The sequence below is a fragment of the Phocoena phocoena genome, chromosome 12 (genome assembly GCF_963924675.1).
Source record: "Phocoena phocoena chromosome 12, mPhoPho1.1, whole genome shotgun sequence".
In the NCBI taxonomy this organism is placed as follows: Eukaryota; Metazoa; Chordata; class Mammalia; order Artiodactyla; family Phocoenidae; genus Phocoena; species Phocoena phocoena.
Window position 1 is genome coordinate 28,994,995 of NC_089230.1, and position 27,222 is coordinate 29,022,216.

The following is a 27,222-nucleotide window of genomic DNA, read 5'->3' on the forward strand; positions in this document are numbered from 1 at the left end:
TTTTCCTCTAAGGATTGAAGGAATAAAAAGAAAATTCAAGGACACTACAGAAATTTTCCTTAACTCAGTTTTGCCAAAGGTTGGGTCTGACTCTCAAGTAATGTCTCTGAACAATTTATAACCATAGTACCATTAAAAAAATCATCCTGCATGCTAATACTACCCTTGGACATCTATGCCTACCTAGTATTCTGAAACTACCCCTTCCAAGTAATTAAAACAATTCAAAAGATATAACAAAATACACATAAAACATACCAAATAGGTACCAATTATATATGAATATTTTGCTCATGTAAAACCTCTATGAAGTTCATAGAATGGGTTTCTCTTGAGTATTTTAAATGCAAGATGTCATAAACTTAAAAATCATATATAAAAATACATACTAGAATATTTTAAATTCCCAACTGAAAACTATCCAAATGCCCATGGAACAATATATTCACGTACTGGATACTAAACAGCAGTAAGAATGGCTGATCTACAGCTACATGCAGCAATACAGATGAATCTCACTAGGGTTATGATGAAGATAAAGAAGACTGACACAAAATAGTATACATATAAAAGCAGGTTAAACTAATCTACTGTGTTAAAAGTGAGGAGACTGGTTCCCCTAGAAAGGCAGAAGTGGCTAAAAGGGACAAAGCAGACTTTATCTCTATTTTGGTACGGACACCTCTTATCTCATTCAATCCATAATTGACAAGCTTGGTTTCAATATCATAAAATACCTGTTACTGTGATACTTCCTGTTGAAAAAATCTGTAATGTAGCTCTTAGAGATTTTATCCGATAACACACAGCAGGATGAAGTTCAGGTTCGTAACTATGCAAAAAAAGCCAAAATTAATATAAATACTTATAGCTGGACAAGTAACTTCAAATTTGCTAAGTTATCTTGATTCTTCAAAGACCTACCTGGCATGAGGTCTATTGTTCTTTGTGAATTCTGGCAAACGTATTTCAAATGGCATGTTACATACTGCCAAAACGTTAACAACCTTAAAATCTGTAAATATTACCTTTAGGAGAGAAGTAAAATGAATGAATTATTTTGAAACAAACAAAAAAATCTGCTCATCATGGCAATCTTAATCATTGAATTGTAATCCTTAAATATAAGAACAAACAAGATAAACAAAAACATTTAAAGCATGGATTTTAGTGTTTTAAGTTATCGGGGACTCCTTAATGCTATAATTAAAGGGGGGAAAAAGGCTCAAGAACTTCATTAAAAAAATAAACAATGCCTGAGATAACTGCATGATCAAAGCGCTACATCTGGGGTCTCCTGACTCTTATTTCAGTTTAATTTTTCAACACTTTAAACCCATTTAATATTTAATCTACTGGGATAAGAGGGAGAACAGTGAGGAAAAAATTAAAGCAGAGTCCTCCTTGAAGTGTCAGAATGCAAAGCCATCACTTAAAACTCAGAAAGTACTGGACACTGAGCTCCAAACGCCTGACTTTTTCTTATATGCAGTCAGGTAAAATGGCATTGCTGCGAGTTTAGTTAGATGTTTGTTTCTTTTGGGGGACAAGATGAGGAATAGTGTGATAGAACTGTGTTTTTTAACTCACTGGGATTTCTCTCAACATTTCTAATATTATGCTAAGAAAAGAGGCTCCAAGGCTGAAAATAATGTCCTCTCAATATTAATAACTTCAGCCACTCCTACCAAGATGTTAATGGTTTTACCCTGTCGTCTTTTCAACTGTCCCTAGTAAAACCACAAATCTGGATGAACTATCCTCCAACTCAGTACCGGCACAAGGCAGTGGGAGAAAGTCACAAAACGTGCACAGTGGCCCCGCTGTCAATCATGGCTCTCTACCCTGCACTCCCTTCCAGCACCTCAGTGCCTTCCTAGCACCTTCCACCTCAGAGGAGACTGAAGTCATCAGAGAGAAACTCAACCTCTCATCACCTCCCACCCAAATCCCAAACTGCCTAGGCCCACCTGTTCAGGAACCACAGCTCATCTTTTTCTTTCACTTACTCATCGTTTCCAAGTGACCTAGCAAGTCCAGGATATGTATTAATTTTATTCAAATGCATGACTCTACAAAATCACATTTGATAAGGCTGGCCTGCTAGTAACAGTCATTTTACAAGTGTGAGAGCCTGCTAACCAGTGTGTATGTGTCAACAGGGTCCTGCAGCTCTCGCTCATCATCTTGATACAGCATTCTTGTGATGATCAAAAACAGAATTTTTTTTTTTTTTTTTTTTGTGAGAAGTGAAAAATGTAAAGAGTTGAAAAGGCAGTTAATCTGTAAGGAAACAAGTCTCTCTCTCTATGGGGAAAGGATTTGGGAGAAAGCCAGGATTCCTGACAAATACCCACACGGGCAAGGTCTGCCACTAAATTTTTGTGTTGAAGGATGGTATTATACAATGTAGAAAAAGGTCAGTCATAAGAGGACTTTCTGTGGAGATTTCTTTAGTCCGTTAAAAAAAAAATGCTAACTTTACAAAAATAAATCCTTGAGTATCTGCAGCTCGGATAGCTTTTGAAAACGTTACCTGAAATCCTAGTTTCTGGAGACTCCGGGCTAAACGTCTGGCACCAAATTTAGCTTCTTCTTCACTGTGGTTTGAAAGAAAGAAAAAGACGATCAGTTACACAGGAAATAAATTTTATACGGAGGAACACAACAAACTGTACACGTGATTTTGTTTTTAAGTCTAGAAAAATGTCCTTCCCATGAGGGGAAAATTAAAAAATGAAAATTGAAAACCCAAGTAACATTTACCTTGTTGCTCCAGTGCAAATAATTTTTCCTGAGGACCAAATCGTAGCTGTAATTCTAGGCTTTCTAAGCTTCATTAATACTTTCTGCAAAAAAAGACAACCAGAACTCCAACAACCTGATTACACAGTAAGTGTTGATTTGCACACACGGGTCTACTCTATGTGGCCATTTCATGTTTAAATACTATGCCAAGCTTACCCAAGACTGAAATAACTGTTCTCCAAATCACTCATTCTGAAATCAAGAACCACGCTGAACACAAAGAACATATTAATCCAAAAGGACATTTAATCAATTAAAAATTCAAGGCCTGTATAAACCTCTCACTGTATACTTGAAATCAATGTGCCACAAGGACGTACACACTCCAACTCTCGTTCCACTCTGTTCACATAACTGAAATTTGCAATTTGCACACATCCTCAAACATGCCAAACTTGTCCACGCCTCAGGAGCTTTGCCTAGCTTACTTTCATCTGGAATATTCTTCCTTCAATGTTCTCCCTTCACTCAGGTCTCTCACCAGATGTCATCTCCACAGAGAGGCCTTCCCTGATCATTCCATCCCTTCACCCTTCCCTGATTTCTAACCCTGCTTTTCTCTGCTTCTTGGTGCCCGCCACTACTTTATACTGTATCTTACAGCTGAGATGCCCATTACATATTCAAGGTCGATGTGCAAATCCGGAATGCTGGAGCTGGAGATGTAATTTTAGATTCCTTAGAAACGAAAGGCACTTAAAGCTATGGGTTTAGAAGAAATTACCTACAGTGTGAGTATAAATAGGTCAAGGACTAAAGTCCAAGATAAAAAGTGAATTTAAATTTTCACTGCAGCTTTTCATTTATGGCAATATTTATTATATGGCCATTACGTATAAAAGAGATAAATGTTTACTGAATACGTAACAAATATATGAATGAGACATTTCTTCTTAAAACTCTTGTTACATTTTTAGTTCCTTCTTTTCTCTGTCATATGCCATATTATCAAACTAGAAAGCTATTAAATCTGGGGAGACAAAATTTACCACAGATGCAAAATAAAATCTGAGCTAAAATACATTATAAAATTTCATACGTTAAGTGGCTGTGGCTGAGAAACATTGAGGTTATTCTACGTTTAACTGTCTTGCACTACCAGCTCGTCCATCAACTCAGTTTTCAGTTAACCTTCCTAGAAAAAATGACTTCTCTACCATATGGCATGCTAAAGTTCCAACGCAGCATAAGCCTTTTCCTCTCTTTTTAGCAGATACATTTGCTCCTTTTTTAAAGTGAGGATGGCATCATTGATGAACCTGAAAACCTTTCATTGTGATTCACTGAAATCTTTAATTGAGTTTAATTCATCTTTACTTAGTTTCTAGCATGAAGAACTAATGAAAATTTAACAAGGTATACTGGCATCTGATTTTTAGAGCTTAAACAGAGCCTTCATACATATTCTTAATTTTTATAATAAACGCATAAGGTAGTGTCACCATTGTTTACTTAGTATCTTCAGAGCACTATAAAATTAGGCTAATGTAGCACACACGACAAAATTCAGATACTCACTCCAACGTCACGCTTATAAATTACATTTGCTCCCTCCAAAGCAATCTTTCTTAAGTTCAAATGGCATCTTGTTCTAAAAACACAGACTACATTTGTAATTAGAATGTCCAGTGCAACATCACTGTCTGCATCCATTGGGGTAGTTTAAAAACTTAGCTTCCCACCACGAAGATCACATCCTGAGAAATAAAACAAAATAAAATAATTAAACTCAAATGTTTTGTTAATATATTGCTCACAAGTAATCTTGAAAACTAAAACGCAAGAAGTCGATCTCATTACTTATTGTTCAAATGGTACTCAAATCAAATCATATCCTTTCTTCTCCCCACGAAAAATGTCACTTTTTAAAAGATAACATGTCATATAAAATCCTTCCAAATCTGGACCTAACTTTCATTCCTTAAAATTAATCAGTAACTTTTACACGCCAGGAGCTTGCCAGACGTAACTGCAGCAACTTGCCTTTACAACCACCATGCTCCAGGCGTATTGCAGTTATGGCCATTCTCCGTTTACACCATGTTCAAGGGCTGGACTTTGTGGTCCCAATGTCCAGCCATTAATGGTACTATAACCCACCTCATACAACCCGCAAGGGCTATAAAAAGAATGACCTACTTTTCCGCTATTTTGGGTAGAGCCATTGACTTAAGTTTAAAGAGGCAGCAATATTAATTATAACATTTATTAACAGACTTTTCTCACTTACTAGTCATTCATTCATTATTCACTTACTGAACACCTCCATACACTGAGGATACTGGAGGAAAAAAGGAATAAGGCAAGGTCTTTTGTCCTGAAGGAGCTCACAAACCTGTGTGTGTACGGGGGAGCTCTAACAGTTACTTAGCACAACAGCATTTTTATCAAGATCCCAATCTTCCAAAATATGTATCTTTTCAATTTGAATTTCTATAAACAAACAAGAACAAGCCCTTGTTTTTACTAAGCACGTGATCCATGTCCAGATAAAATATTCTCTGAGTTTCCACATCTTAAAAAATAAGTAATGGTAATTCAGCTTACCTACCCCACAAAGAGAAAATCAGAAAATAGTAACAATACTATTCTAATTATCTTTACAATTCCTTGAAGCCCCAATATGAAAATGAGCTAGGATTCTTTATACGGATTCAAGTTATTATATGACTAAGGATTCAAGTTATTATATGACTAAAAAATGAAGAAGCCAAGAGTCCAAATAAAAAAAATTCAGTTTTGTTTTCCTGCCTTTTAGTTTCTGCTAGGACACAATGAGAAGTCAGACTGAAACTTTTAGCATCTCTATAGGATCATATAGCATTGAACTCTGTGTACTACTTGAACCTCAACATCATTCTATTTTCTCAATCTTATACTCCCTTCAATCTGCTTATCTTTTTGTTTTTCTGTTCTTTGTGTATGTTTCAGCAACCTCATGTGATTCTTATGCACAAGAGGCGGGGCAGGGGTGGCAGTGGAGTCTGAGGGATAGATATATAGGTGGACAGATTAATAAGCAGAGGACAGAAACAGTTATCAGTGGTGATCTTAAGTGCAGACTCCATGTTTGACGCACCACCGACTAAGTTCTCAGGACTTAGGCCAGTTATGCATTCTGTCTGTGTCTTGGTTTTCTCACCTGTGACATGGAATAGACAGTGCCTACCAGACAGTGTCATGGGAATTATATAAAATGTATGGAAAGTACTTAGCACATATACTTGGAAAATAATAACACAAAAATATCAGTGATTAGGGATAAAAATAAGTTCAAAGCCACAGGCAGAGCAGAGATTTCTTAGCATTACTTCCCAAGATTACATCACTACCCAGATATCGAGCCACCTGCTACTTTCCTATTAAAATTAGGAAATAACTGTGAGGTAGAGGCTCCTGGCTGCTCACCCCAAAATCTATTAGGGTCACTCTGTACTGGTCAAAGAAATGTAAAATAAATGGTTTTGTGTCTTTTGAGAAGTCTGCTTAGAGGGACCAAATTAACCAGCGAAGACCCTTTTGCCTTTCTGCTCTTCTTCATTCTTGCTGCATGGAGTCTGGACGTGAGAGCTGGAACTCAAGAAGCCATTTGGGATCATGAGATTATGAGATGAGTATGGAAGAATAGTAAGACAGAAGCAGCCCGAGTCCCTGATACTGTGAAACTCCTTACTAGCCCTGTACTTTCTAATTCTAGACTTTACAAATGTGAGAGAAAAATCAATTTCTATCTTAAGGCCCCATGGTGGACTTTAGTTATATGCAGCCTGACTGACACACATCCCATGATAAGAGGCCACAAAAAGCACTACTTAACAGAGAAATTACATATGAAGAAACTATGTCAAATTTACTGTTTCACATAGACTTTTTACAACAAACAGGCTAAAACAAATTGACTCAGATCTACTACTCTGAGTATTAAACTGCTGAATTGTCTGGGAGAGAATACAAGGATAACACATAAGGTAAAAAATAAGTCAAGAAAGAAGGGGTAAAGCAAATCTTTGAGAATGCAAAGAAGCCTTAAATAATTTGCAATTAATTCAAAATTGATGATTGTTTCTATACATAAGCAACTTAAATTCTAAAAATGAAGTCATGGGCATAGATCATCATGTTAGGAAGTATTCATATTTATATGAGTAAGCTGTCAAACAGTCTCAGAAGATATATCATTGCTTTAATAGGTTTTAAATCAAGGATAAAATATGAAGAAGTCAGTACTTAAGAAAAAAAAAGAGGCAAGGCATACTACATGAAAGATTCCACCTTTTTCAAGCAGTACCAAAAAAAAAAAAAAGGCCCATTTGCAGTTTATCTATCTTGTAAAACAAGAGTAGTACTAAATATTAACAAAGATTAACTTCTTAAAGCTAAAGCATTTCATATCACTTTTAAATAGGATAACTCAAATGGCAATCCAGTGAAAGAGACAAATCTCAACTTCTACAGAGCGTCATACCCCTTTCAATTCTGAGTGAAGCTAAATCATTTATCAATGGGTAAAAAATTCTACCTGAGGAAACTTTATTGTCAGCATTAAAGAGGAATGAATTGATTACCTCTTAAAGTAGTTCAAAAGGCTTAGATTATTCCTAAAAATACACACACATAACTTTTTAAACACAGTTTAAACACACACACACACACACACACACACACACACACACAACTATAAAAAACATGGGGACAATTAATCCCCACTAGGGAAGAAATATTCCAAACTGCTTGTAACTATTATGGTACCTACAGTTAAACATCTGGACCATTTATTTCACCTACTAAATTCTGAAAGTCAAAGACTACATCTTAAATGTTTGTACACACCCATGGCTCAGCACCATATCTGGCACATAGTAAATGTTCTCTTACTATTTGGTGAATGAATGCTAGAAAATCCAACATTTCAATCTTCAGCCTATATTAAATTTCTCATCCACCTAGAATTCCAAACTGTTTCTTTTAATACTAGGCATGGAAAAACTTTTTAAAAACTAAAAGCAAGTCTGAAACTTTACTTCCAAAGCCACTCATTTTCATATAAATGAAGAAGAGCTAAGAGTCTTTTTCCTTCCCTTAATATAATATCCATGAAAATGCATATGTAGTATACTTTACTATACTTCATGATGGTTTACACATAAAACTTTTTAAACTTGTTTGTACAGTTCCAAGGGAAATGTGTTTAAGCAACTCCACAAAAAAAATAGTATTTTAGAATGGCATTTAAACTTACAAAGCTGTTAAGCCTGCTGACACTATAACATGACTTAAGATACATAAATGGCAAAAAACGAACATCTATGTACCTACCACCCAGCTTAAAAAATAAAATTTACAATACAATTGATGTCTCCTCATGCACTTCTCCCAAATTACATGCTCGTTCCTTCCCTCTGGAGAAAATCTCTACTCTCGCTGAATTGTTTTATCATTCTCATATATTCCTCTTAAAGTTATGACATATGTATTACATCCTTGAACCCAGTAAGTCATGTTTTCAAAAAAAATACATTGATGGATCTGGTTTGCTAATATTTCAGTTAGGATTGATATGTCTATGTTTGTAAGTAGAATTTGCCTATAATATTCCTTTCTTGGACTGTCTTTATCTGGTTTGAGTATCAAGGTGACACTAGACTTATTATACAAGTTAGGTTGGTTTCTTTTTTTTTTTCAGTTTTTATTTTTTTAAACATCTTTATTCGAGTATAATTGCTTTACAATGTTGTGTTAGTTTCTGCTGTTTAACAAAGTGAATCAGCTATATGCATACAAACATCCCCATATCCCCTCCCTCTTGCGTCTCCCTCCCACCCTCCCTCCTATCCCACCCCTCTAGGTGGTCACAAAGCACTGAGCTGATCTCCCCATGCTATGGGGCTGCTTCCCACTAGCTATCGATTTACATTTGGTAGTGTATATATGTCAGTGCTACTCTCTCACTTTGTCCCAGCTTACCCTTCCCCCTCCCCATGTCCTCAAGTCCATTCTCTACATCTGCGTCTTTATTCCTGTCCTGACCCTAGGTTCATAAGAACCGTTTTTATCTTTAGATTCCATATATATGTGTTTACATACTATTTTTCTCTTGCTGACTTACCATACTTCAAAAAGAGTCATGTACCACAATGTTCACTGCAGCACTATTTACAACAGCCAGGACATGGAAGCAACCCAAGTGTCCACTGACAGATGAATAAAGAAGATGTGCCACATATATACAATGGAATATTATTCAGCCATAAAAAGAAATGAAACTGAGTTATTTGTAGTGAGGTTTCTTCTTTTTTTAAAAAAAAATCCTCTGGAAGACAGTTTTAGAAAACCTTATCTGAAAATTGTGTGGACCTGTTTTTTGTTTCCTTGGGGGATTTTAAAAGATTAATTCAATTTAAGAGTTTTAAGACATTTGATGTCTTCTATTTCTTCTTTAATCAGTTTTCCTAAATTAAATTTTCTTGGGACATTTTGCATTTCTTCTAAAATTTAAAATTTTATGGCATACAATTTTTCATGGTTTTCTTACAAATTTTAAAAACTCAACTTTAGTACACTTATCTCTTTTTCATCATAGTATCATTTATCCCTGCTTTTTTTCCTATCATCAATCTTGCTGAAAAGTCTTTCTATTTTTTGTTTCTTCAAAGGACAAACTATTGGCAGTTAGTTGATCCTCTTTATTAAATTTTTTGCCTTATGCTCATTATTTCCTTCCTTCTACAGATCTATTTTTTTTCCTAATTTCTTATATTAGAAAGTAAGTTGGATGCTTAATACTTCAGTTTTGAACTTTTTCTCTATTCTCGTATGAACATTTAAGGCGATTATAACCAAGTGCTTTCGGTACATCTGAAGTTGGATATATTATGTTTCCATTATCCCTTGATTCTAACAATATTTATATTTCCATTATTATTTTTCTTAGACTAATTAGCTATTTATTTAGAAATTCTTTGCCTTTAGACATATATAGTTTTTAAATTTACTGGTAATGAGGAAGTGCTAACTTAAAAGAATGAGATACCACTATTTATACTGGTAAGCATCAAACACTGCTGATGAAGATGTAAGTAAACCAGCATTCTCTTATAATTTGGAACAATTTCTACAGGAGATAATCTGGCAGTGTGTATTCAAATAATTAAAAATATGTGTATATGATGAATTGCAGTCAACCATTAAGAATGCATCTTGAGAAATTATTCAACTGAGCAAAGTATAAATAAGATTATATACACTGCAATTCTGTTAATAACAGAAACCTACGTGCCCATCTAGAAGGGATTGGTTAAATAAAGTATAGCAGTCTCATATAACAGACTACTGAACAGACTTTATAAATTACAACTACATGGATGTAGACGGAGATTCATAATGTAAAAAATAAATATGTTTGATAGAGTTCATTTTGGTTTATATATCTCTGTATGTACTAAAAATGCCAAAATGTTAACAATTATTCTATTCAGAGAATTGGCAACAGAGTGACTTTGGTAATTTCCCCACTGCCCAAGGCCTAATATTAAGACATGGTTTAATAATGTGTTTTGTCCTGTTTCTCAAGTAAATGCCTAACATGTGTTTGTCAAATATTTCCTTCTAATAAAAAGCAAAGTTGAAAACTGAAGCTGTCCTACTTCAAGAAATAACATATTTCTAACACTGTATTAAAATGCATTATTGAAGTTGAAACAGCTTCTTCCCTGCTCACTGACTTTTATGGACAAGTTAGATCCTCTGTCCAGTGGTATTCCAATTACAATCTTAAAGCATCACCTGGAAAACATCGCCACCTCCTGGTTTTTAAGACAAATTACATCCGAGACTACTACATTTAAAATTTTCCACACCAGGAAAGATATTTTAAACTAAAAGGGCACAATAAACACTGTTATAAAAACAATGCAAAAGTAACCCCAAAAATCTAACTAAAAGCCAAAAGAATAAAATAAACATGAGAATACAGAAAAGTAGATTCCAGCTACTTTTAAGTGTACTCAAGTTGCATCTGAGGATACTGTGGGTGTGGGTCCTCAACAGTTTAACCATGGAACTACTGTCCATGATTTGAGAAATGGCAGAAGGAGGGAAAGACTGGATATAGTACAACTGCAAACACAGTGTGAACCCAGGTGGTGTCCTAGAGATCATTCTTCTACAAATAAGGTACACCATCCAAACTAACCTCGTATTTTTTATAAAGCCCCCAAAACAGCAGCTTAGGAAAGAGACATTTTGTGTTCCTGATCCCAACAGATTACTTGATCGTCTCTCAACACATGCCTAGGACTAAGATGGACAAAAGCCTTTTAGAAAGAGGGTCTTCTTTCATATCTGTTTAACAGTACAGCATAAACCTTACAAAAGGGTAGGGTGACTTGGTGTTTACATTTAGGTGTGTGATACTGGGTAAGTTACATGACCTCTTTCTAAGTCTTAATTTTTTCTTCTGAAAATCGGCGATAACATCACTGCATCTCCCGGGTGCTTTTAAGCATTAAATATGATTATTTATGTCAAGTACACAGCATACAGCATGTGTTCACTAAATGGTAGCTATAACTGTTTAATGAATTCACAGGTAGTAGAATATCGCAACCAGATCGTATGATTTAGTGAATTGACACAAAACTTGAGAACAGTCACATTAACAGAAAAAAACAGAGATCATAAGAGGTTAGGCAGGGGTCAGCAAACTACAACCAATGGGCCAGGGCCTGATTTGTTAAAAAAAAGAGTCATACTGAAACACAGCCATGCTCATGTGTTTACATAATGACTCTGTGGCAGAGCTGAGTAGTTGTGACAAAAACCAAATGACCTATAAGCCTAAAATAGTTACTATCTGGTCCTTTAAGAAACAGTGTGCAGATCCCTACACTAGTGCAATGGGGAGACAGCGATAAAATAAAATTTACTGCTAATAAATGTAAAGCTCACATTTTTACCTAGAGTCTGTCATACAGAGTGAAGTAAGTCAGAAAGAGAAAAACAAATACTGCGTATTAACACATATATGTGGTATATAGAGAAATGGTACAGATGAACGGATCTGCAGGGCAGGAACCGAAATGCAGGCATAGAGAATGGACGTGTGGGCACTGGGCGGGGGGAAAGGGGAGGGTGGGATGAACTGGAAGATTAGGTTTGACACAAACACATTACCATGTGTAAACAGATGGCTAGTGGGAACCTGCTGTATAGCACAGGGAGCTCAGCTTGGTGCTCTGTGATGACCTAGATGGGTGGGAGGCGGGGGTGGGAGGGAGGTCCAAGGGGGGGGCATATATGTAAACATATACCTGATTCACTTCATTGTACAGCAGAAACTAACACGACGTTGTAAAGCAATTATACGCCAATAAAAAATAAATAAAGTGAATAAAACATCTGTATATCATGGTCCTTGATTGGTTCCTGGTTTGAACAAAACAGTTATAAGAGGAAATCTGAGTATGATAGATGACATTAGGGAATTACTGATAATTCTGTTAGGTGAAATAATAGAGTGGTCATGTAGACAATTATGCTTATTTTTCAGACATGCATATTGAAATATGCACGGGGGAAATGCCACGTCTGTAATTTAAGATACAGGAATCTTCCACTGTCTGAACTCGGTAACAAATAGATTTGGATAAAGTTTCAGATGAGTCCCTCATTATCTGGAATCTTACCACAGGAACCAAACAAATTTGGACAATCTATTCTGAGGTACAGAATGAATCTGGATAGTAGGTATAATTTTATTTTAAGACAAAAAAGTACCATACTACTGTCTCATCTCTTACTAATGATTAAATCTAGGTGATAGGATATATGTGTATTCGTTACACTACTCTCCCGACATTTCTGTCTAAAAATTTCCACAATAATTTTTAAAAGCTGTTTTAAAAGAAAAAAAGAATTTCCTTACAGTAAGTCACACTAAGACAACATGGATTTTAATTATATTACTTACAAAAAAAAGAAAAACTAGGTTAGAAAGGACTATTCAGAGCAAAGGAATTACTAGCCTCTTTGCTACTAAAACATCTAGAATATCCTGACCTTATCATTTAAAGAGGGCACTGATATCCAGATATCCAGAGGAAAGTAGGATGGCATGAGATATAAAAATAGTTGTATGAGGAAAGTCTCAGGACATTTAGCACAAGAAAGGAAAGATAGCAGTTGCTCTCAAATGTCTGAATAAAAAGGAAACTGAAAGATCCAAATGAAGTCGCACGGAAGCAGGCCTCGTAAAGCCACACCAAAAAGCAAATACCTGCAAAGCAGAAGCCTCAACAGAAGGTAAGTGTCCCAAAAAAGGGGAGGTAGGGCAAAATACTTAACCAAGTTAGAAATGTTACAGAATGATTCTCTTATTAGGTAGAAGATGCCCCTAGATGGTTTCTAAGATGCCATCTAATTCTCAAATCCCAGGATTCCAACATCTTACATGAAGACATACTATAGACAAATTTACATACTAAATTTCATACTAGAATTACATACTAAATTTCAATTTTCATTCCAGAACTATTATGTTAGTTTAGTTAAATTAACATCCCAATTCTGAACTTCCCACCTTCCCTTCAACAAGCATTCGTGTTCAAACGGGCAGTAAAGGGAGAAAGATGCACCGAGGGGCAACGGCGGAGGCAGATGACCAAACTGCAAATTCTTTGTTTGGCATGGTGACATCATATCATGAAGCCATTTCTCTGCACGGTCCAACAGCTTATACTTTATACCAACAGTCCTTGGGGTTGGCATTTTTGTGTTCTAGCCACATGAAGAAAGAAAGTTTTATTCACAGTATGCCTGGGCACAAAAACCCTTGTATATTCCAAAGGAAAGGATTATGTAGTATACCACTCATATAAAACTGTTAAATGCTTAAATAAAAGCAAAAGTATTTGATGTACAAAACCATCACTGCATTAAGTTAAACAGAAAGTTAAACTACCTTCATTACATATGTCTCCACCTTCTATCTCTGACTTAATCTAAATACCAATTCTGAAGACTGGTAGCAAAATAGTTATTACAATTTTTAAAAATCTACATTAAGAGAATTACAAAGATACTGTTTTTATTTTATTTTTTCTTTTACACTGGAGCATAGTTGATTTACAATTTTGTGTTAGTTTCAGAGGTACAGCAAAGTGATTTAGTTTGTTCTTTAGTTAGTTTGTTTTTACGTATATCTATTCTTTTTCAGATTCTTTTCCCATATAGGTTATTACAGAGAAAGATACTGTTTTTTAAACAACTCTGAGGGTTGCCAGCAACTATCTATTAAAAAAAAATAGTAAAGAGGAGTATATTAATATGTTTTAATCAATGAACATATTTGTAATGATGCCTAAAAGGTGGTGGAGGAAGATTTAAATGATGCTGATTTTCTGAAAATGACTGCTTAAGGAAAGATAACTCAATGGTTTACACTGCCATGAAAAAGTTCCAGTATAAAAAAGTATTTTGCAGTTTAAGAATACATAATCAATACTTACCCCATATTAATAATGCTTAAACAGTAGCCTGCTTAAGAATTTCACTACTTTTTTTTTTTTTTTTTTTTTTTTTTTTCCTGTACACGGGCCTCTCACTGTTGTGGCCTCTCCCGTTGCGGAGCACAGGCTCCGGACGCGCAGGCTCAGTGGCCATGGCTTATGGGCCCAGCCGCTCTGCGGCATGTGGGATCTTCCCGGACCGGGGCACGAATCCGTGTCCCCTGCATCGGCAGGCGGACTCTCAACCACTGCACCACCAGGGAAGCCCAAATTTCACTATTTTAATATGTACTAATATGTATCTGTAAAGTAAGAAATCTTGGATGTCTAATGGATGCTATGTGACTAGGGGCTGACTCTAAACTGTTTCTCCCCTTATTTGCAAAATACAAACAACACTATTTACTCACCGTATGATTGATTTGAGGGATTAATGAGCACCTCACAAATTATAATATGCTCTATTAAAGTGTTGTCACATTAGTCAATGCTAACATTAATATTAATTTTAACTAATGTACTATTATAAGAGGAAAAAAGTATTTTACTGAATACAACTTGAAATCTGGCGATTCACACTCAAAGATGAGAAATCTGGCATACAGATTCCTTATTATGTAAAAGCAAAATTTATTTTGGATAGATTTCTTAGTATTTCCATTACACGGTCTTAATATATGATTTAATATATGATTTTAAAAGATGGCATGTCATTTTCTGATTATATAAGAAATACTTAAAGAAAAAAAAAGTCATCCATAATCTCACCACAGTGATAATTACTGCTGTTTTTCTATGCTCATGTAGGCATATGAGCCTGCTAAATCCATATATTTATCTGTGCATATTAAACAAGATTGAGATTATATGTTTTGAGGCTGCTAAATCCATATATTTATCTGTGCACATTAAACAAGATTGAGATCATACGCATATGGTGTTGTATCTAGTCAACAAAGGATTTTATAAAAACCTTTGACAACCTGAGATAAGAAAAATAGCAATATTGAATTGATTTTCCTTGAATACTAATGAAGGTGAACTTTTCAAATATGAATACTTGTATTTATTCTATGTTAATTGCCTCATATCCTTTGTTCATTTTCCTTCTGAGATATCCTACTGATTTATAAAAAGCTCTTATATGTAAAGAAATATCAGCCTTTTGCTTGCTTATGCTATTCCTTCTGCTAAAAATGATCAATCCCGATTTCTATACCTAGCTCATTCCTACTTGTTCTATAGCTCAGCATCACCTTCATTCAATCAATTCTATAACAATGAAACGGAAATCTAAGCATCAGGCCCAGTCCCAGCAGATGGGGGTCCACCAGTGACCAAGACTTGGCAGAGGGAACAGCTGGTGTTCTCAGCTCTGAGGTGAGTGAGCAGTGTGAAGTGTTAAGATGTGAAGAAGGGCCAGCCTGGCTAGAGTGGGAAGACGGAAAGTGGCATGAGACCTGGCTGGAGATGCAGGGAGGGGTTAAATTATGCCTTCTAGGCCAAGTTAAGGATTTTCATGTTTATCCCAAGATAATGGTGGGCTAAAGAGAAGCAAGAAATGACATAATGTATTTGCTTTTCATGAAAATCTATCACTGCCATTTCTGTAACAGGAGAATGGACTTGCAAGGTTAGAACAGGCAGAAAACTCAGTTAGGGTCTAGTGCGGCAGTCCTGGTGAGACAGGACAGTCGTGGGAGCAGGGTGGATGAAGACGGAAAGAAGTAGATTGAAGAGAGGCATTTTTGGGAGGCAGAGTGAACAGAGCTTTGTGACTGATATGGGAAAGAGGAAAAGGGAGATGGAGGATGACTCTAGGTTTGTGGCCTAAGATACTATCTACTGGGACAGGAACACTGAAGGGAGAGCAGGTTTGCAAGGGCAGATGGGAAAAGGAGGAGGGGTAAGGATTCTGTTTTGGACATGTTAACTTGAAGGAACTTGTGAGACATCCAAGAGGAGATACAGACAATCAGATAAGAGCCACTGCTCAGGACAGGCCTAGGTCTAGACTGGAGGTGAAAACTTGGAAACCCTCATACAGAAGGTAATTAAAACCATGATGGGTAAAATAAGAAATCAAAGGAACTAAGACATCTGATCTCCAAGACTGAGCCAGAGCATCCATTACCATGATGAATGCTCCGAGTCTCATGACCATGCTGCTAGTTGTACTACTACACAGCACTTTCCCACACTATAGTGAAATTTTGTATTTCTGTCTCCTTGGTAGACAATAAGCTCCTTGGACGCGTGATCAATTCTTACTTATTTTTGTACCCAAGTCTTGGAATAGTTCCCAAGGCATGAGACACGTTCAATAAAGTGTCTATGAGAGGTTAACTGTTAGCTTGAGATTATTAAAAAGCAGCATCTCTACACATGCACACACAAACACAAGTTTTAAGAGCGCAGGCTCTGGAGCAGATTACTTGGGTTAAATCCAGACTCTACCACTTATCAGTCATGTGACCTTGGGGAAGTTATTTAACGCCTTTGTGCCTCAATGTCCACATCTGTAGGATAAGGCAGATAACAGCACCTAGTGCCAAGTGTTGGGAAAACTAAAATTTCATGCAGAGCATTTAGCATAGTACTTGTCACGGTAAGCATTCAAATTTAGCTATTCTTATTGTTACTATAATTATCTCCTTTCTTCATCTTCCACGGATAGAGAAATGTTCAAAAATGGAAAGGATTTCCAGTTATTCATTGTGGTTCCCCCGCTTTGGAACACAAAAACAGATCATGTTGCTTCAGGGCTAAAAGCAAGGGTAAAAATAAAGAATACAATTTTGATGTATCTGGTAAATGAAATCAGTATTTACAAAACAACTAAATTTAACAGTGAATTAAAACAACAACAACAATAACAAAACCGTTTCAAACCAAAACAAAAAGTAGTTGTTGATTGTGTGGGTTTTTTGAGGGTGGGGAGTTGGGAGTCTGGAGGAGAAGGAGACAGAAGAGACGGGGAGAAGAGTCTGACCAAGTCTACTACAAATTACAAAACAGACATTTTGCCAACATTTACTTAGCTAGGTACCTGCAAAAACAGGAAAACTGAATATTAAATTGCAACAAAACTATTCATCTGTTCATTTCATTTAAAGTGTAAATTTATCATGTTCATTTTAAGTGTAAGGCCTCAGGTTCTTCCCAGAAGGTCTTACATGCATCCCTATTTTCCCATATTATGAGCTATTATTTAAAAAACGAGGAAGTTTGTCTCTTTACAGAGAATCTTAATATTTGCCCTAAGTTACCCATAATAAGCAACTACAATTTGTGAGACTACTCTAGCCATTAAGCTGATGCTAATAACACAACAGAATTTTTTAAAGATTATCATTTTCTTTGCAAGTAAAAATATTAATTAATTAGGTTGCTAAAAAACGGAATAAACCCTCTTTCAGCTTGTGGTTGGTGTCAAGGTTGGCATGCATAAAGTTCAATTTTTTCCATAATCTGATTTTTATTTCAAGGGTATGAACACAGGATTCAAACTTGAACTGCTGACAGCTTATCAAGAATTTAATCCAGAGAAAGCACTGCAAGTTGAAAACACAACAGGTGGAATTTCCTATTTTGACAGTTTCCTTTCAACTGATTTTATAGGTTTACCCTTCATATAAAATGTCTGCTCTAATGGAGACAACCTGTTTAAGGTCTAGGTCACGTATGACTGCCATTTTTTAAAAAAAGGAAGGTAAGATTATGAAATTAGCTACTTGGAAAATAGTGTACAGAGTTCAAACTTTTCTAGTTAAAAAATAGTTTTTACCATTTAGTAAAATATGTAACATACTTAAATAAAAGCAAAAGGGACTGCAGAATGAATACTCTTTCCACATGTAAGCACCATTAAGAATTTCCTGTCTTACTCAGAAATGGGCAGATCTTTCACTGATTGAGGGCTGTATCACTCAAAAAAGATAAATATGTAGAACTTGGTTGAAGATCAGAAGAAAGCCATAAAATTTTTTAAATTGGAAACTAAGGTCTGTGAGAAGGACTAAAGGGCACTGATTTAAACCTAGCACAACAGTAAACTGAATAATTGATAATAACGTACAATTAAAGAAAGTATTCTAACACAGATGCATAAAGTGATAAGGAGGTTTTCTGATGGGAACATTGGTTCTTAACTTTTAAGAAAAACCCAAAACAGAACAAACAAAATAAAAGCTATAAAGAGGTACAAGCCCCAAAGATATTGATTAACTAACCTTTGTAGGGCCCTGATTTTAAAAACATTTCCAAGCTGTTTCTAATGGGGCAGTCAGTTGAGAACCACTGGGCTGAAACGCCACAACAGGTCAACAAAATAATGGAATTTCCCTTTCAGCAGGTCCTTAAAATGGGTTATATTCTCATATCAGGACTGTTTATCATACAGAACATCAAGACTTCTGCACTCTTTCCCATGCATTGTTTCCTTAACTTGGATTCATGCATTAAACGGTCACAATCTGCCTTCTGCCTCTGCACGGGATGAAATGTTACAAATGAACTGCTCATTGCTGAATCCAATGTCACAGCTGACACTCCCTCCTACTGGACCTCTCCAGAGCATAAAGCCCTGGGAACCCCTGATTCCCCCGATTCTTCCTCACCATCCCTTATCCTGGGCTTCTGAGGCACCTTTCCTAGGTTCTCCCCATCTCAAATACTGCTCTGTCTGCCTCTTATGTCATAAATTCTTCAGGGAAGTCCACGACAGTCCCTGAAGAGCTCAACAATTGGTTCCAGAGGTGCAACCCCCCTTGAAATCATATCCACACAAATTTGGATGTACCTCTGAGGAGGCCATTATTTTCTTCATATTCTCAAATGAGTTTAAGATCCTTGAAGGTTATAAACAACTGCCTTAAATCCCTTTCTAATTTAAGCTTTCCAGGCTTCACCTGCTGCCCATAAATGTATGGCTCTTACTTCAGTCCTGACTTATCAGAGACTTGAAACCATATTCCTGTCTGTTAGGCATATGCATTAAGGTAAACCAACACACCCAACACTAATAATTAATCCCCTCAGAAATACTCGCTGTCTCCAGATTCTTAATTTTAGTTCATGGAGCCACCACCCAACACTCTCAAACCTGAATCAGACATTTCAGAATCATCCTTCATTTCTTCTTTTTCTCCTACACCCAGTTAGCTTCTCGTCTAGCTTCTTTTCTGCGTCTCAAGCATCAGTGTTTTATATGAGGCTTTCCCGTGCCATTAAGGCTACAGCCTTCTAGTGGAATTCTCTGCTTGCAGTCTCCACAATTTAGTCCATCTACCAAATAAGCCACCAGAATTGTCTTCCTAACTGTGCCACACCCCTGCTTAAATAAATATCTCTTGGCTCTCTTACATAGACAGCTTGGAATGCAGTGAGTTTCATGTCTCCAAATTAAGTTTTATAACCTAATCTTCCACTTCCAACACACCTTAACTGTTTCACAACTTTTTACCACTCCTCTTGCAACAGCTGATCCTTTCCTGATTTTATATCTGCCTAGGATGCCCCTTCCCCACTCCTTCAACTAACAAACTCTTACTCACAACTGTATTCATTAGCATGCGATGGATGTGAACCTAGCACTACGGCTAGACACTGGGAATACAGCTCAGAACAAAACAGTCAGGTAAGAAACCCTCATGGCAGTTGTATTCCAGTGGAAGAAACAGACAATGAAAAAGGACAAGCCATGAAAATAATTAGAGAATGTGATCTATGTTATAAAGAGAAACTCTAGAGTGATCCAGGAAGGTCCCTTAACTTCCTCAGAGATGAGAAGTTATTCTTAAAATGAGATCTGGAAGGCTAAGGAGGAGCCAGCCACATGCAACACTGACAGAAGAGACCCCAAGTGAGGGCCCAACAAATGTAAGGGTACTGACTGTATTATAACTGTCCACTCTACTAGACTGTAGGCACCATGCTCCTTAAAGAGAACAATTTAATATAAATGTGTGTCTTTAGAATGTGGCTTAGCGGCTGGCACTTGGTCATCAACTCAACAGACCAGTTTTAGTTCAGACCCCCAAGTCCTAAAGGGCAAGTGTGTTCTAGGAGTTTTCACAAATACAGAAATATAATACACTTCTGATGTAAGGAAAGAATAATTTTGGTTAAAACACACATACAGACCCTTAGCACTTTTGGTATATATTCTCTTTCCCCTTTCCTAAGCTACACTCTCCATTTCAGCCCCAAGGGTCCTAACTCATCCATATCCTAAGTTTATTCCATGAAAGCTGGTTATAGACTAGCTACCCTGTCAGTTACCTTCAGCATAACAGCCATCCTTTAAACAGGGTGTGATAATAAAGCCATTATTCCTCTCTTTACAAAGTGAGAGTGAGGATACAATACAGACAAATTAGGTTAAGAATATAGTTTCAGACATCTGAAACTCTTCTAATTTAACAGGCCCTAAACAAAAAGCCTACAAAGAGTAACTAAAAGGCACACATTCTTAATGTACAGCCAAATTAAACTATCACCTAAGTAGGTTTACACTATGCATTGAAGCAGAATTTTCAAGATTACTGGCCAGCCAAAGGTTTTCTCTAAAGATTTACATTATCAATATGCTGCTGAGATAATGGAAAAAGTATTATTCATAAGAGCTTTTTATCAGTTGTGAACTGTTGAGCCACATCACATCCCTTACTTCAGGTCCTCCCCCACCAACAACAAAAAAGAGAGAACTGAGTTAAGCAATCTGGTGGACCTTTGAGATGAGCACACCAGGTTGGTGTTGAGGAAGATCTAATGAACTGGTGACTGTGCCTTCAACATGGCTGTGGCTCCTACCACCACCCTAACCTGCCACGTCCTGGGATGTGGTCAACCCATGAGCAATTAACGGTTGCTCATTACAACCTCACTAGGTTGCACGTACATACAAGAAACTGGAGATGCCCAAGAGGTTCACTGCAGCCATAAGCAGGGGAAAGATAAAAGGTTTTGTGGTTCAACAAAAGTATCTGGCAAATTAAAAAGAATGGAGAGGTTCTTGCTCCACATAAGCTGCAGGTTCATCGTGAATCTTAACAGAGGTTCAAACAATGATACGGTCTATAAGTGTTGGCCATACTCATAAACCAAATGCCCATCTTCAGATTTGCACTTTTGGGTTACACACTGATTTTATTATCTTCATATCTGAAAGATGGCAACACCTGTCCCTGAAAAAGGGTGGTGTTAAGAACACCGGGGAAACGTTAACAATGTATTAGACAGAATAAAACACCCAGGTTTTATTCTGGGCAACAGTATTGACACTTTGGAGACCTGCTATCCTAAAAATCTCCCAATACAGTCCTCAGAATATCTAAAATTAAAGGATATATACATGTGCGAGTATATATATGAAACAGCCATGATCATTTCCTTGCTTATCTCAATATTTTTTTAGACCCAGAATCCATGATGGCTACAGGAATTATGTTAACAATATTAAATCAATACCTCATCTATTCTGGCCAATGTAGTTATTAGTACGCAATGAAATCAACAGTATCAACTAAATGTCACTCTCTTAAATCAGGAAAACAGAAGTCATGCCTCTAAATACAAGCATATTTGCCAATCTTCTTGGCAGGGTGGTTATAAAAACCAACTAAAACAAAAGCTGCACAATATAGAAGAAAGAATTATAAAACGTTATCCCTGTATATTTAAAGCAAAACATACTTTTAATAATGTTTTATATAAACTTCTATATGTTTTATAAAAAATATTATTTCAAATAAAAACCAAGACCTACATATTAGCCAATATAGGAAAGAACAGTTTGTGATACATTGTACTTAAGAGAAATATTTATTTTCTAGTCAACAGTTTCAAAGGTCCACACAACTAAACTAAAACATTTGGATTTAACATTAAAAAGTTAGCCATTTCAATAGCAGCCTAATAAACAAAGCTATAATGATCAGGTTATCCCCTACTAGGCAGCCTCAGTATTTGGTGTCAGCCTTACCATAAACAAATAATCTTGCAATCGTATGCAGTCATTCCTGAGCCACTTGAATTATTGGAGCACAGCAGTAGTTTTAGCTACCTCTAAACTTACAAGAAAGCTACTATGTAGAGCACATTTATAGTGACACAGAAAACCCAAGTGATAATGACACCAATAAGTTTCAAGTTTACCACCACCTAAGGCTATACAAGTAAAAAACAGTGTCTTCTAAAAAAGGGCTAATTCTGCTAAATGAAACCACTGGGGTCTATTCCTTTTATTCAGAAGTACCACACAACTAAACAAGCAGTGAAGTCCACAGGGAAATAGCATTTCAATAGCTGCAACATGGTGCCAGACCGGGCTTTGTTGGCTGTCCTTTTCCAAGAAACAGAGATGTCTCTTTTTACTGAATCCATCTGCCATAAGTGATAACCAGATGTCTGTGTGATGATCCAAAATTAAAACAAAAGTGCTTCCCCCTCCCAAGACCTAACAGCAGAGATGAGTCCAATAGCCAGCATCACAAAGAATTTCACTGTTTTAATAGCCTCCGAAGGAAAGAAACAAAGCATCTGAGTGGTCTAATGGTTCACCTCTAATGTACTACACCTCACACCACTGAGTCAAGCACCAGCTAGTATTTTTTCAGCTAACTCTGCAGAACAGTGTGCTAAGTGCTTTACACTTACTTTTCACAGCAACCCTATGAGGTAGTACTTATATGAACCCCATTTTGAAGATGAGGAAACTGGGGAACGAAGGCAGTGAAAAAACTTGCTCAAGGCCACACCACTAACAAGCAGCATCGCCACCACGCTGAACACAGGCAGCCTGTCTCCAGAGTCCATACTCTTAAGTGCTATACTAACCCTAATCCCAAGAAAACGTAACTGATTTTGATCAAAACTGGTTTTACAGGGCTTCCCTGGTGGCGCAGTGGTTGGGAGTCCGCCTGACGATGCAGGGGACACGGGTTCGTGCCCCGGTCTGGGAGGATCCCACATGCCGCAGAGCGGCTGCGCCCATGAGCCATGGCTGCTGAGCCTGCGCGTCCGGAGCCTGTGCTCCGCAACGGGAGAGGCCACAACAGTGAGAGGCCCGTGTACCGCAAAAAAAACAAACAAAAAAAACAAACAAAAAACTGGTTTTACAATGAAAATACTTGTAATTTATCAGAAGGAAAAAGGTTAATGCCTGATCTCTGGAACCATTTAGTTAATAAAAACAAATTCTGACTTTCAAAATGTTGTGAGTTCTCACCTAGTGAGTTAAAAAACAAAAACGTATCATGGATCAAGGTCTATGGACAGAAGTCTATGATGGTAAACACAATTATAGTACCAAGAGTCATCCACACATGTCCTGAGAAGACTGTCCTTCAGATGCAATCTGATTTTCAGTATTCTTTCTTGATGGATGAATACTGCGTGGTCAAAATCGCCAGCCAAAGTTTTGTGCTGCATTTTTTTGGTGAAATTTCAAACAGCTTCATTATGGACTCCCACATGAAGGCTGATTTGAACTGTCCCAGAATTCACCTTGTGTTTTTTTAGCATTTAATGGGATCCTCAGCAGCACACCTTCCATTACAAAACAAGCCATTTAAACCAAATTGTGAATTTTGTCACCCTTTAGTCACAAGATAAGACCAGATAAGTACAATTTTTGATATGACCTGATTCCTTTCCACTAATGACGTACTTCTGGAATCTTGCTTTTTCACAACTGTACAAACACATACACTCCATTTTTCTTCTAAATAAATTGTGTCACAATACAAAAATCAAATTTGTCTACGTGGCCTGGAAAGACCTCAGATAAATATATTCTTTCACCCTTCTGAAATTACCCGAAGTGGCAGTCATGTAACAAGAGCACATACTGTATCAACTCAAGGCAGTAAACCATTATTTTTATTATTTGAATTGGTTAAAAAAAAAAAAAAAAAAGCCCTAATCATGTTTGAGAAATTTTGCTGTTTAGAATTTGCAGCCAGTATAAAAAGTTAATTTTAGGCATCAGGAATTAGATTCCTAATTAGATTAGAGGCCTAAAGGTTCCCCTCATCCACTAGATAAGTCCCTGAAGTGAAAGAAATGAAATATATATACATCCTTTTATTAATATGTTAATCTTCAAAATACACACATATGCAACATGAACATACAATATGATGGCGACTTACAGTCCCGATCCCCAAGAAACTACTAATCTAGCAGGCACGATGAAATCCATACATCAATAACTATAGCACCAGGCAGTATGTAATAAAGGATTTAAAATTCAAATTTATGTTTGTCATGTTTTAGTATCTATGCATGTCATTTCTCTGCTATCTACAAGTGCACAAAAAGCACCTAAAAAGAAACAAATCCAGCTTTGTACACCTGCCATGGCATCAGACATATTAAAGGTACAACAAACATGGGTGTAAATTTCAGGAAATCTTTATTTATTAATTCAAATGTCACAATACAGCTAAATTTTCAAAGAACTACAGGTGTTGAGCCATTGTGGAAACATTCTACTATCAATTCTACAATCAATTTACACTTTATTTTTCATAGCAATAATAATTCATCACATGATCTATGATGCAACAGAAAGAAATCAATCACCAGGTAATTACCGGCCTCCTCACCTAAAAACAGCACTAATACCCACTCAACTAGATTATACAATATTTGCTGATTTTTAAATACTGTGCCACACCCGTGCTAAGAAAGAACACTCTCCAAAACTATTCAGCTATAGATTTTGCATGTATTCATTCTACCTTACAGCAAACTCTGCACATTCTATATATGTATACATCCACACAAATTTCGACATGACAATTTTCCACACGAAACAAAATTCTGGGACTCACTTAAATTGTTCCCTCTAATTTGGCAAAGTGTAATTTCAGTCAAGTATTCAGATGCAAAATGATCAGAAAAGATGGATGTTAAGAAAAGGTTTTTAGAGTACAAATTATGAAAATCTAAGGTTCAATTAAAAACACAGCAGGCTCTACAATACTCTTTTATTTTTAAAAAAGTGACTACATCTCCAATTACAGTGTTACCACTTGGACTTCTGAAACACCTTTTATTCCTAAACGTTCAAATATTTTTACGTGTCTTATTTCAATGCAGTCTTGATTCTTGGTTTAAGGCTCTTACCTGTTGTATTCAGAATAAATACAGAGCATCTGATATGATCACTCCATTTTCCATATAAGGGGAAAGATACAGAAGGAAAATGCAACAGGCAAAGTAACATTAATGAAAAGGATATACAGGCCAAGGACATATGTTGAAAATTCCATAAGAAACAGAAATAATACAAATATCATAAAAAATCACTTTTGATTGGGATGTGATTAAGTAAGGAGAGGAACTAAGACAACACAAAACGTTGGGAGTGTTGGAGCAGAGAGCAGGGAAAGCAGGGATTGTTAATAAAGGTGGAAGTCGGGGCTTAAATCCTTTCCCCCATCAAACACATAAGGGGTAAGGGACAGAGAAAACAGCAAATAAAATCTAAACGAAGTGAGTGTGATGGCAGCCCTGAGACTGAGGGAACTCACTAAGTCTCATACACACTGTGAAAATCCTGGGACTCAACGTCCAATACCCTCAAGTGTGCTCACCCCCCAGAACAACATTCACAGAAGTACAGCTACATGAAGAGATTAAGAAAAAGTCCTTGATACACTAACCTAAAGATGACAATATTAGGTTTTTCTTCTTAAGAGGTTTAAAATGCAATTTTAAGTTTCCCAATGTTTATACTTCCCATCTTTGTCAAAGGAAACTGCCCACCTCTTTGCACATATATGAAATTCCGTAACAAGAGATGCTGCACCTCAATTCCATGAAAATGCCAAAGTCAAAAACTCTGTTCTGGCATCAACCAATCAAGAGCACAGAGCGGCAGATCATTACGAAAAAAGCGGGCTGGGGGACAAGGATGAAACCTATTTGCTTAAGACAAGCCAGACTTAGCGAAAAAGGTAAGGAACAAATAGAAACTGTGGCTGACATCACTGCTTCTGTTATTTATCAATTTTATTTTCATCTTTAATCTTCAGCTTTATATAAAGAGCTTTGTTCCCACTGGACACAAAAATAGTATTACTGTAGTATGCATACATGGCCGTTTCAGCATGCCACAGTAAAACCTCATTTACTGACCTAGAATGGTTTTGGAAAGCATAAAACCATTAAATAGTTAGAGACGTAAGGCTTAAAGAGATAGCATAAACTGGCATTTAACATATCAACTGCGAATAATTCTTTACACCACACAGTGATAAAAATCCTTTCTCGATTTGAATGAACTACCATTTTCTCAAACTTTCCAAGAGACTTCAGATTGTACTAGAATAGCTGAACCTTCTCATATTTCTCTTTCCCCATTTCCCCAAGGAATCTGTTATTATTTCTTCACACAATAATCACAACAAGCTTGTTTCCGTTTCTTTCCTTGAGCCAGTTTTAAGGCACTGTTCTTAACCCTAAATACACAAGCCTAACGCTGGTTAACTGCCAGTGTCGCTCTGGAACTGCAGGTGACAGATGCAGTCAGAGAGCTCACAGATGTGGATTGGCTGCAGTCTGAATCCTATCGCAATGAGCACACTGACACAGCCCGCAGATGCACATCTCGGCAGAAGGAGAGAGTTTAAAAACCGTCATTCCCAATTAAATTTACTTTTAGAGCTTCTACTGGCTATCATTAAGCGCTTATCCCGACTCTCAATCCTGCTTAGCCCTACCTACTATCCATTTTATCTTCCTCAGTTCCAGATCCTTCTTCATCAAGTCTATTTCGGTTGATTCTACTACTACTAATAACATAAAGCGAGGCTGTTGGCATTGCCAGAACCAGGAACCGACGAAGGTGCTACTTGGGAGCCGGCCCGCCGCGGCAAAGGCCGTTGGAAGTTTTCTGGGA

At 36.7% G+C, this 27,222-nt stretch overlaps 1 protein-coding gene across 1 annotated transcript in view; it reads right to left on the bottom strand.

The window, feature by feature from the left end:
* Positions 1-27,222, bottom strand: part of TBPL1 (TATA-box binding protein like 1) — a 29,676-nt gene that overhangs the window by 1,794 nt on the left and 660 nt on the right. Inside the window, exons 2-6 of the mRNA XM_065888820.1 lie at positions 4,327-4,505; positions 2,767-2,849; positions 2,537-2,600; positions 925-1,028; positions 738-832 (exon numbers count right to left, since the gene is read on the bottom strand). Of these exons, the coding sequence (XP_065744892.1) occupies positions 738-832; positions 925-1,028; positions 2,537-2,600; positions 2,767-2,849; positions 4,327-4,461 (481 nt within the window). The 5' untranslated portion in view covers positions 4,462-4,505. The remainder of the gene's footprint in view (positions 1-737; positions 833-924; positions 1,029-2,536; positions 2,601-2,766; positions 2,850-4,326; positions 4,506-27,222) is intronic.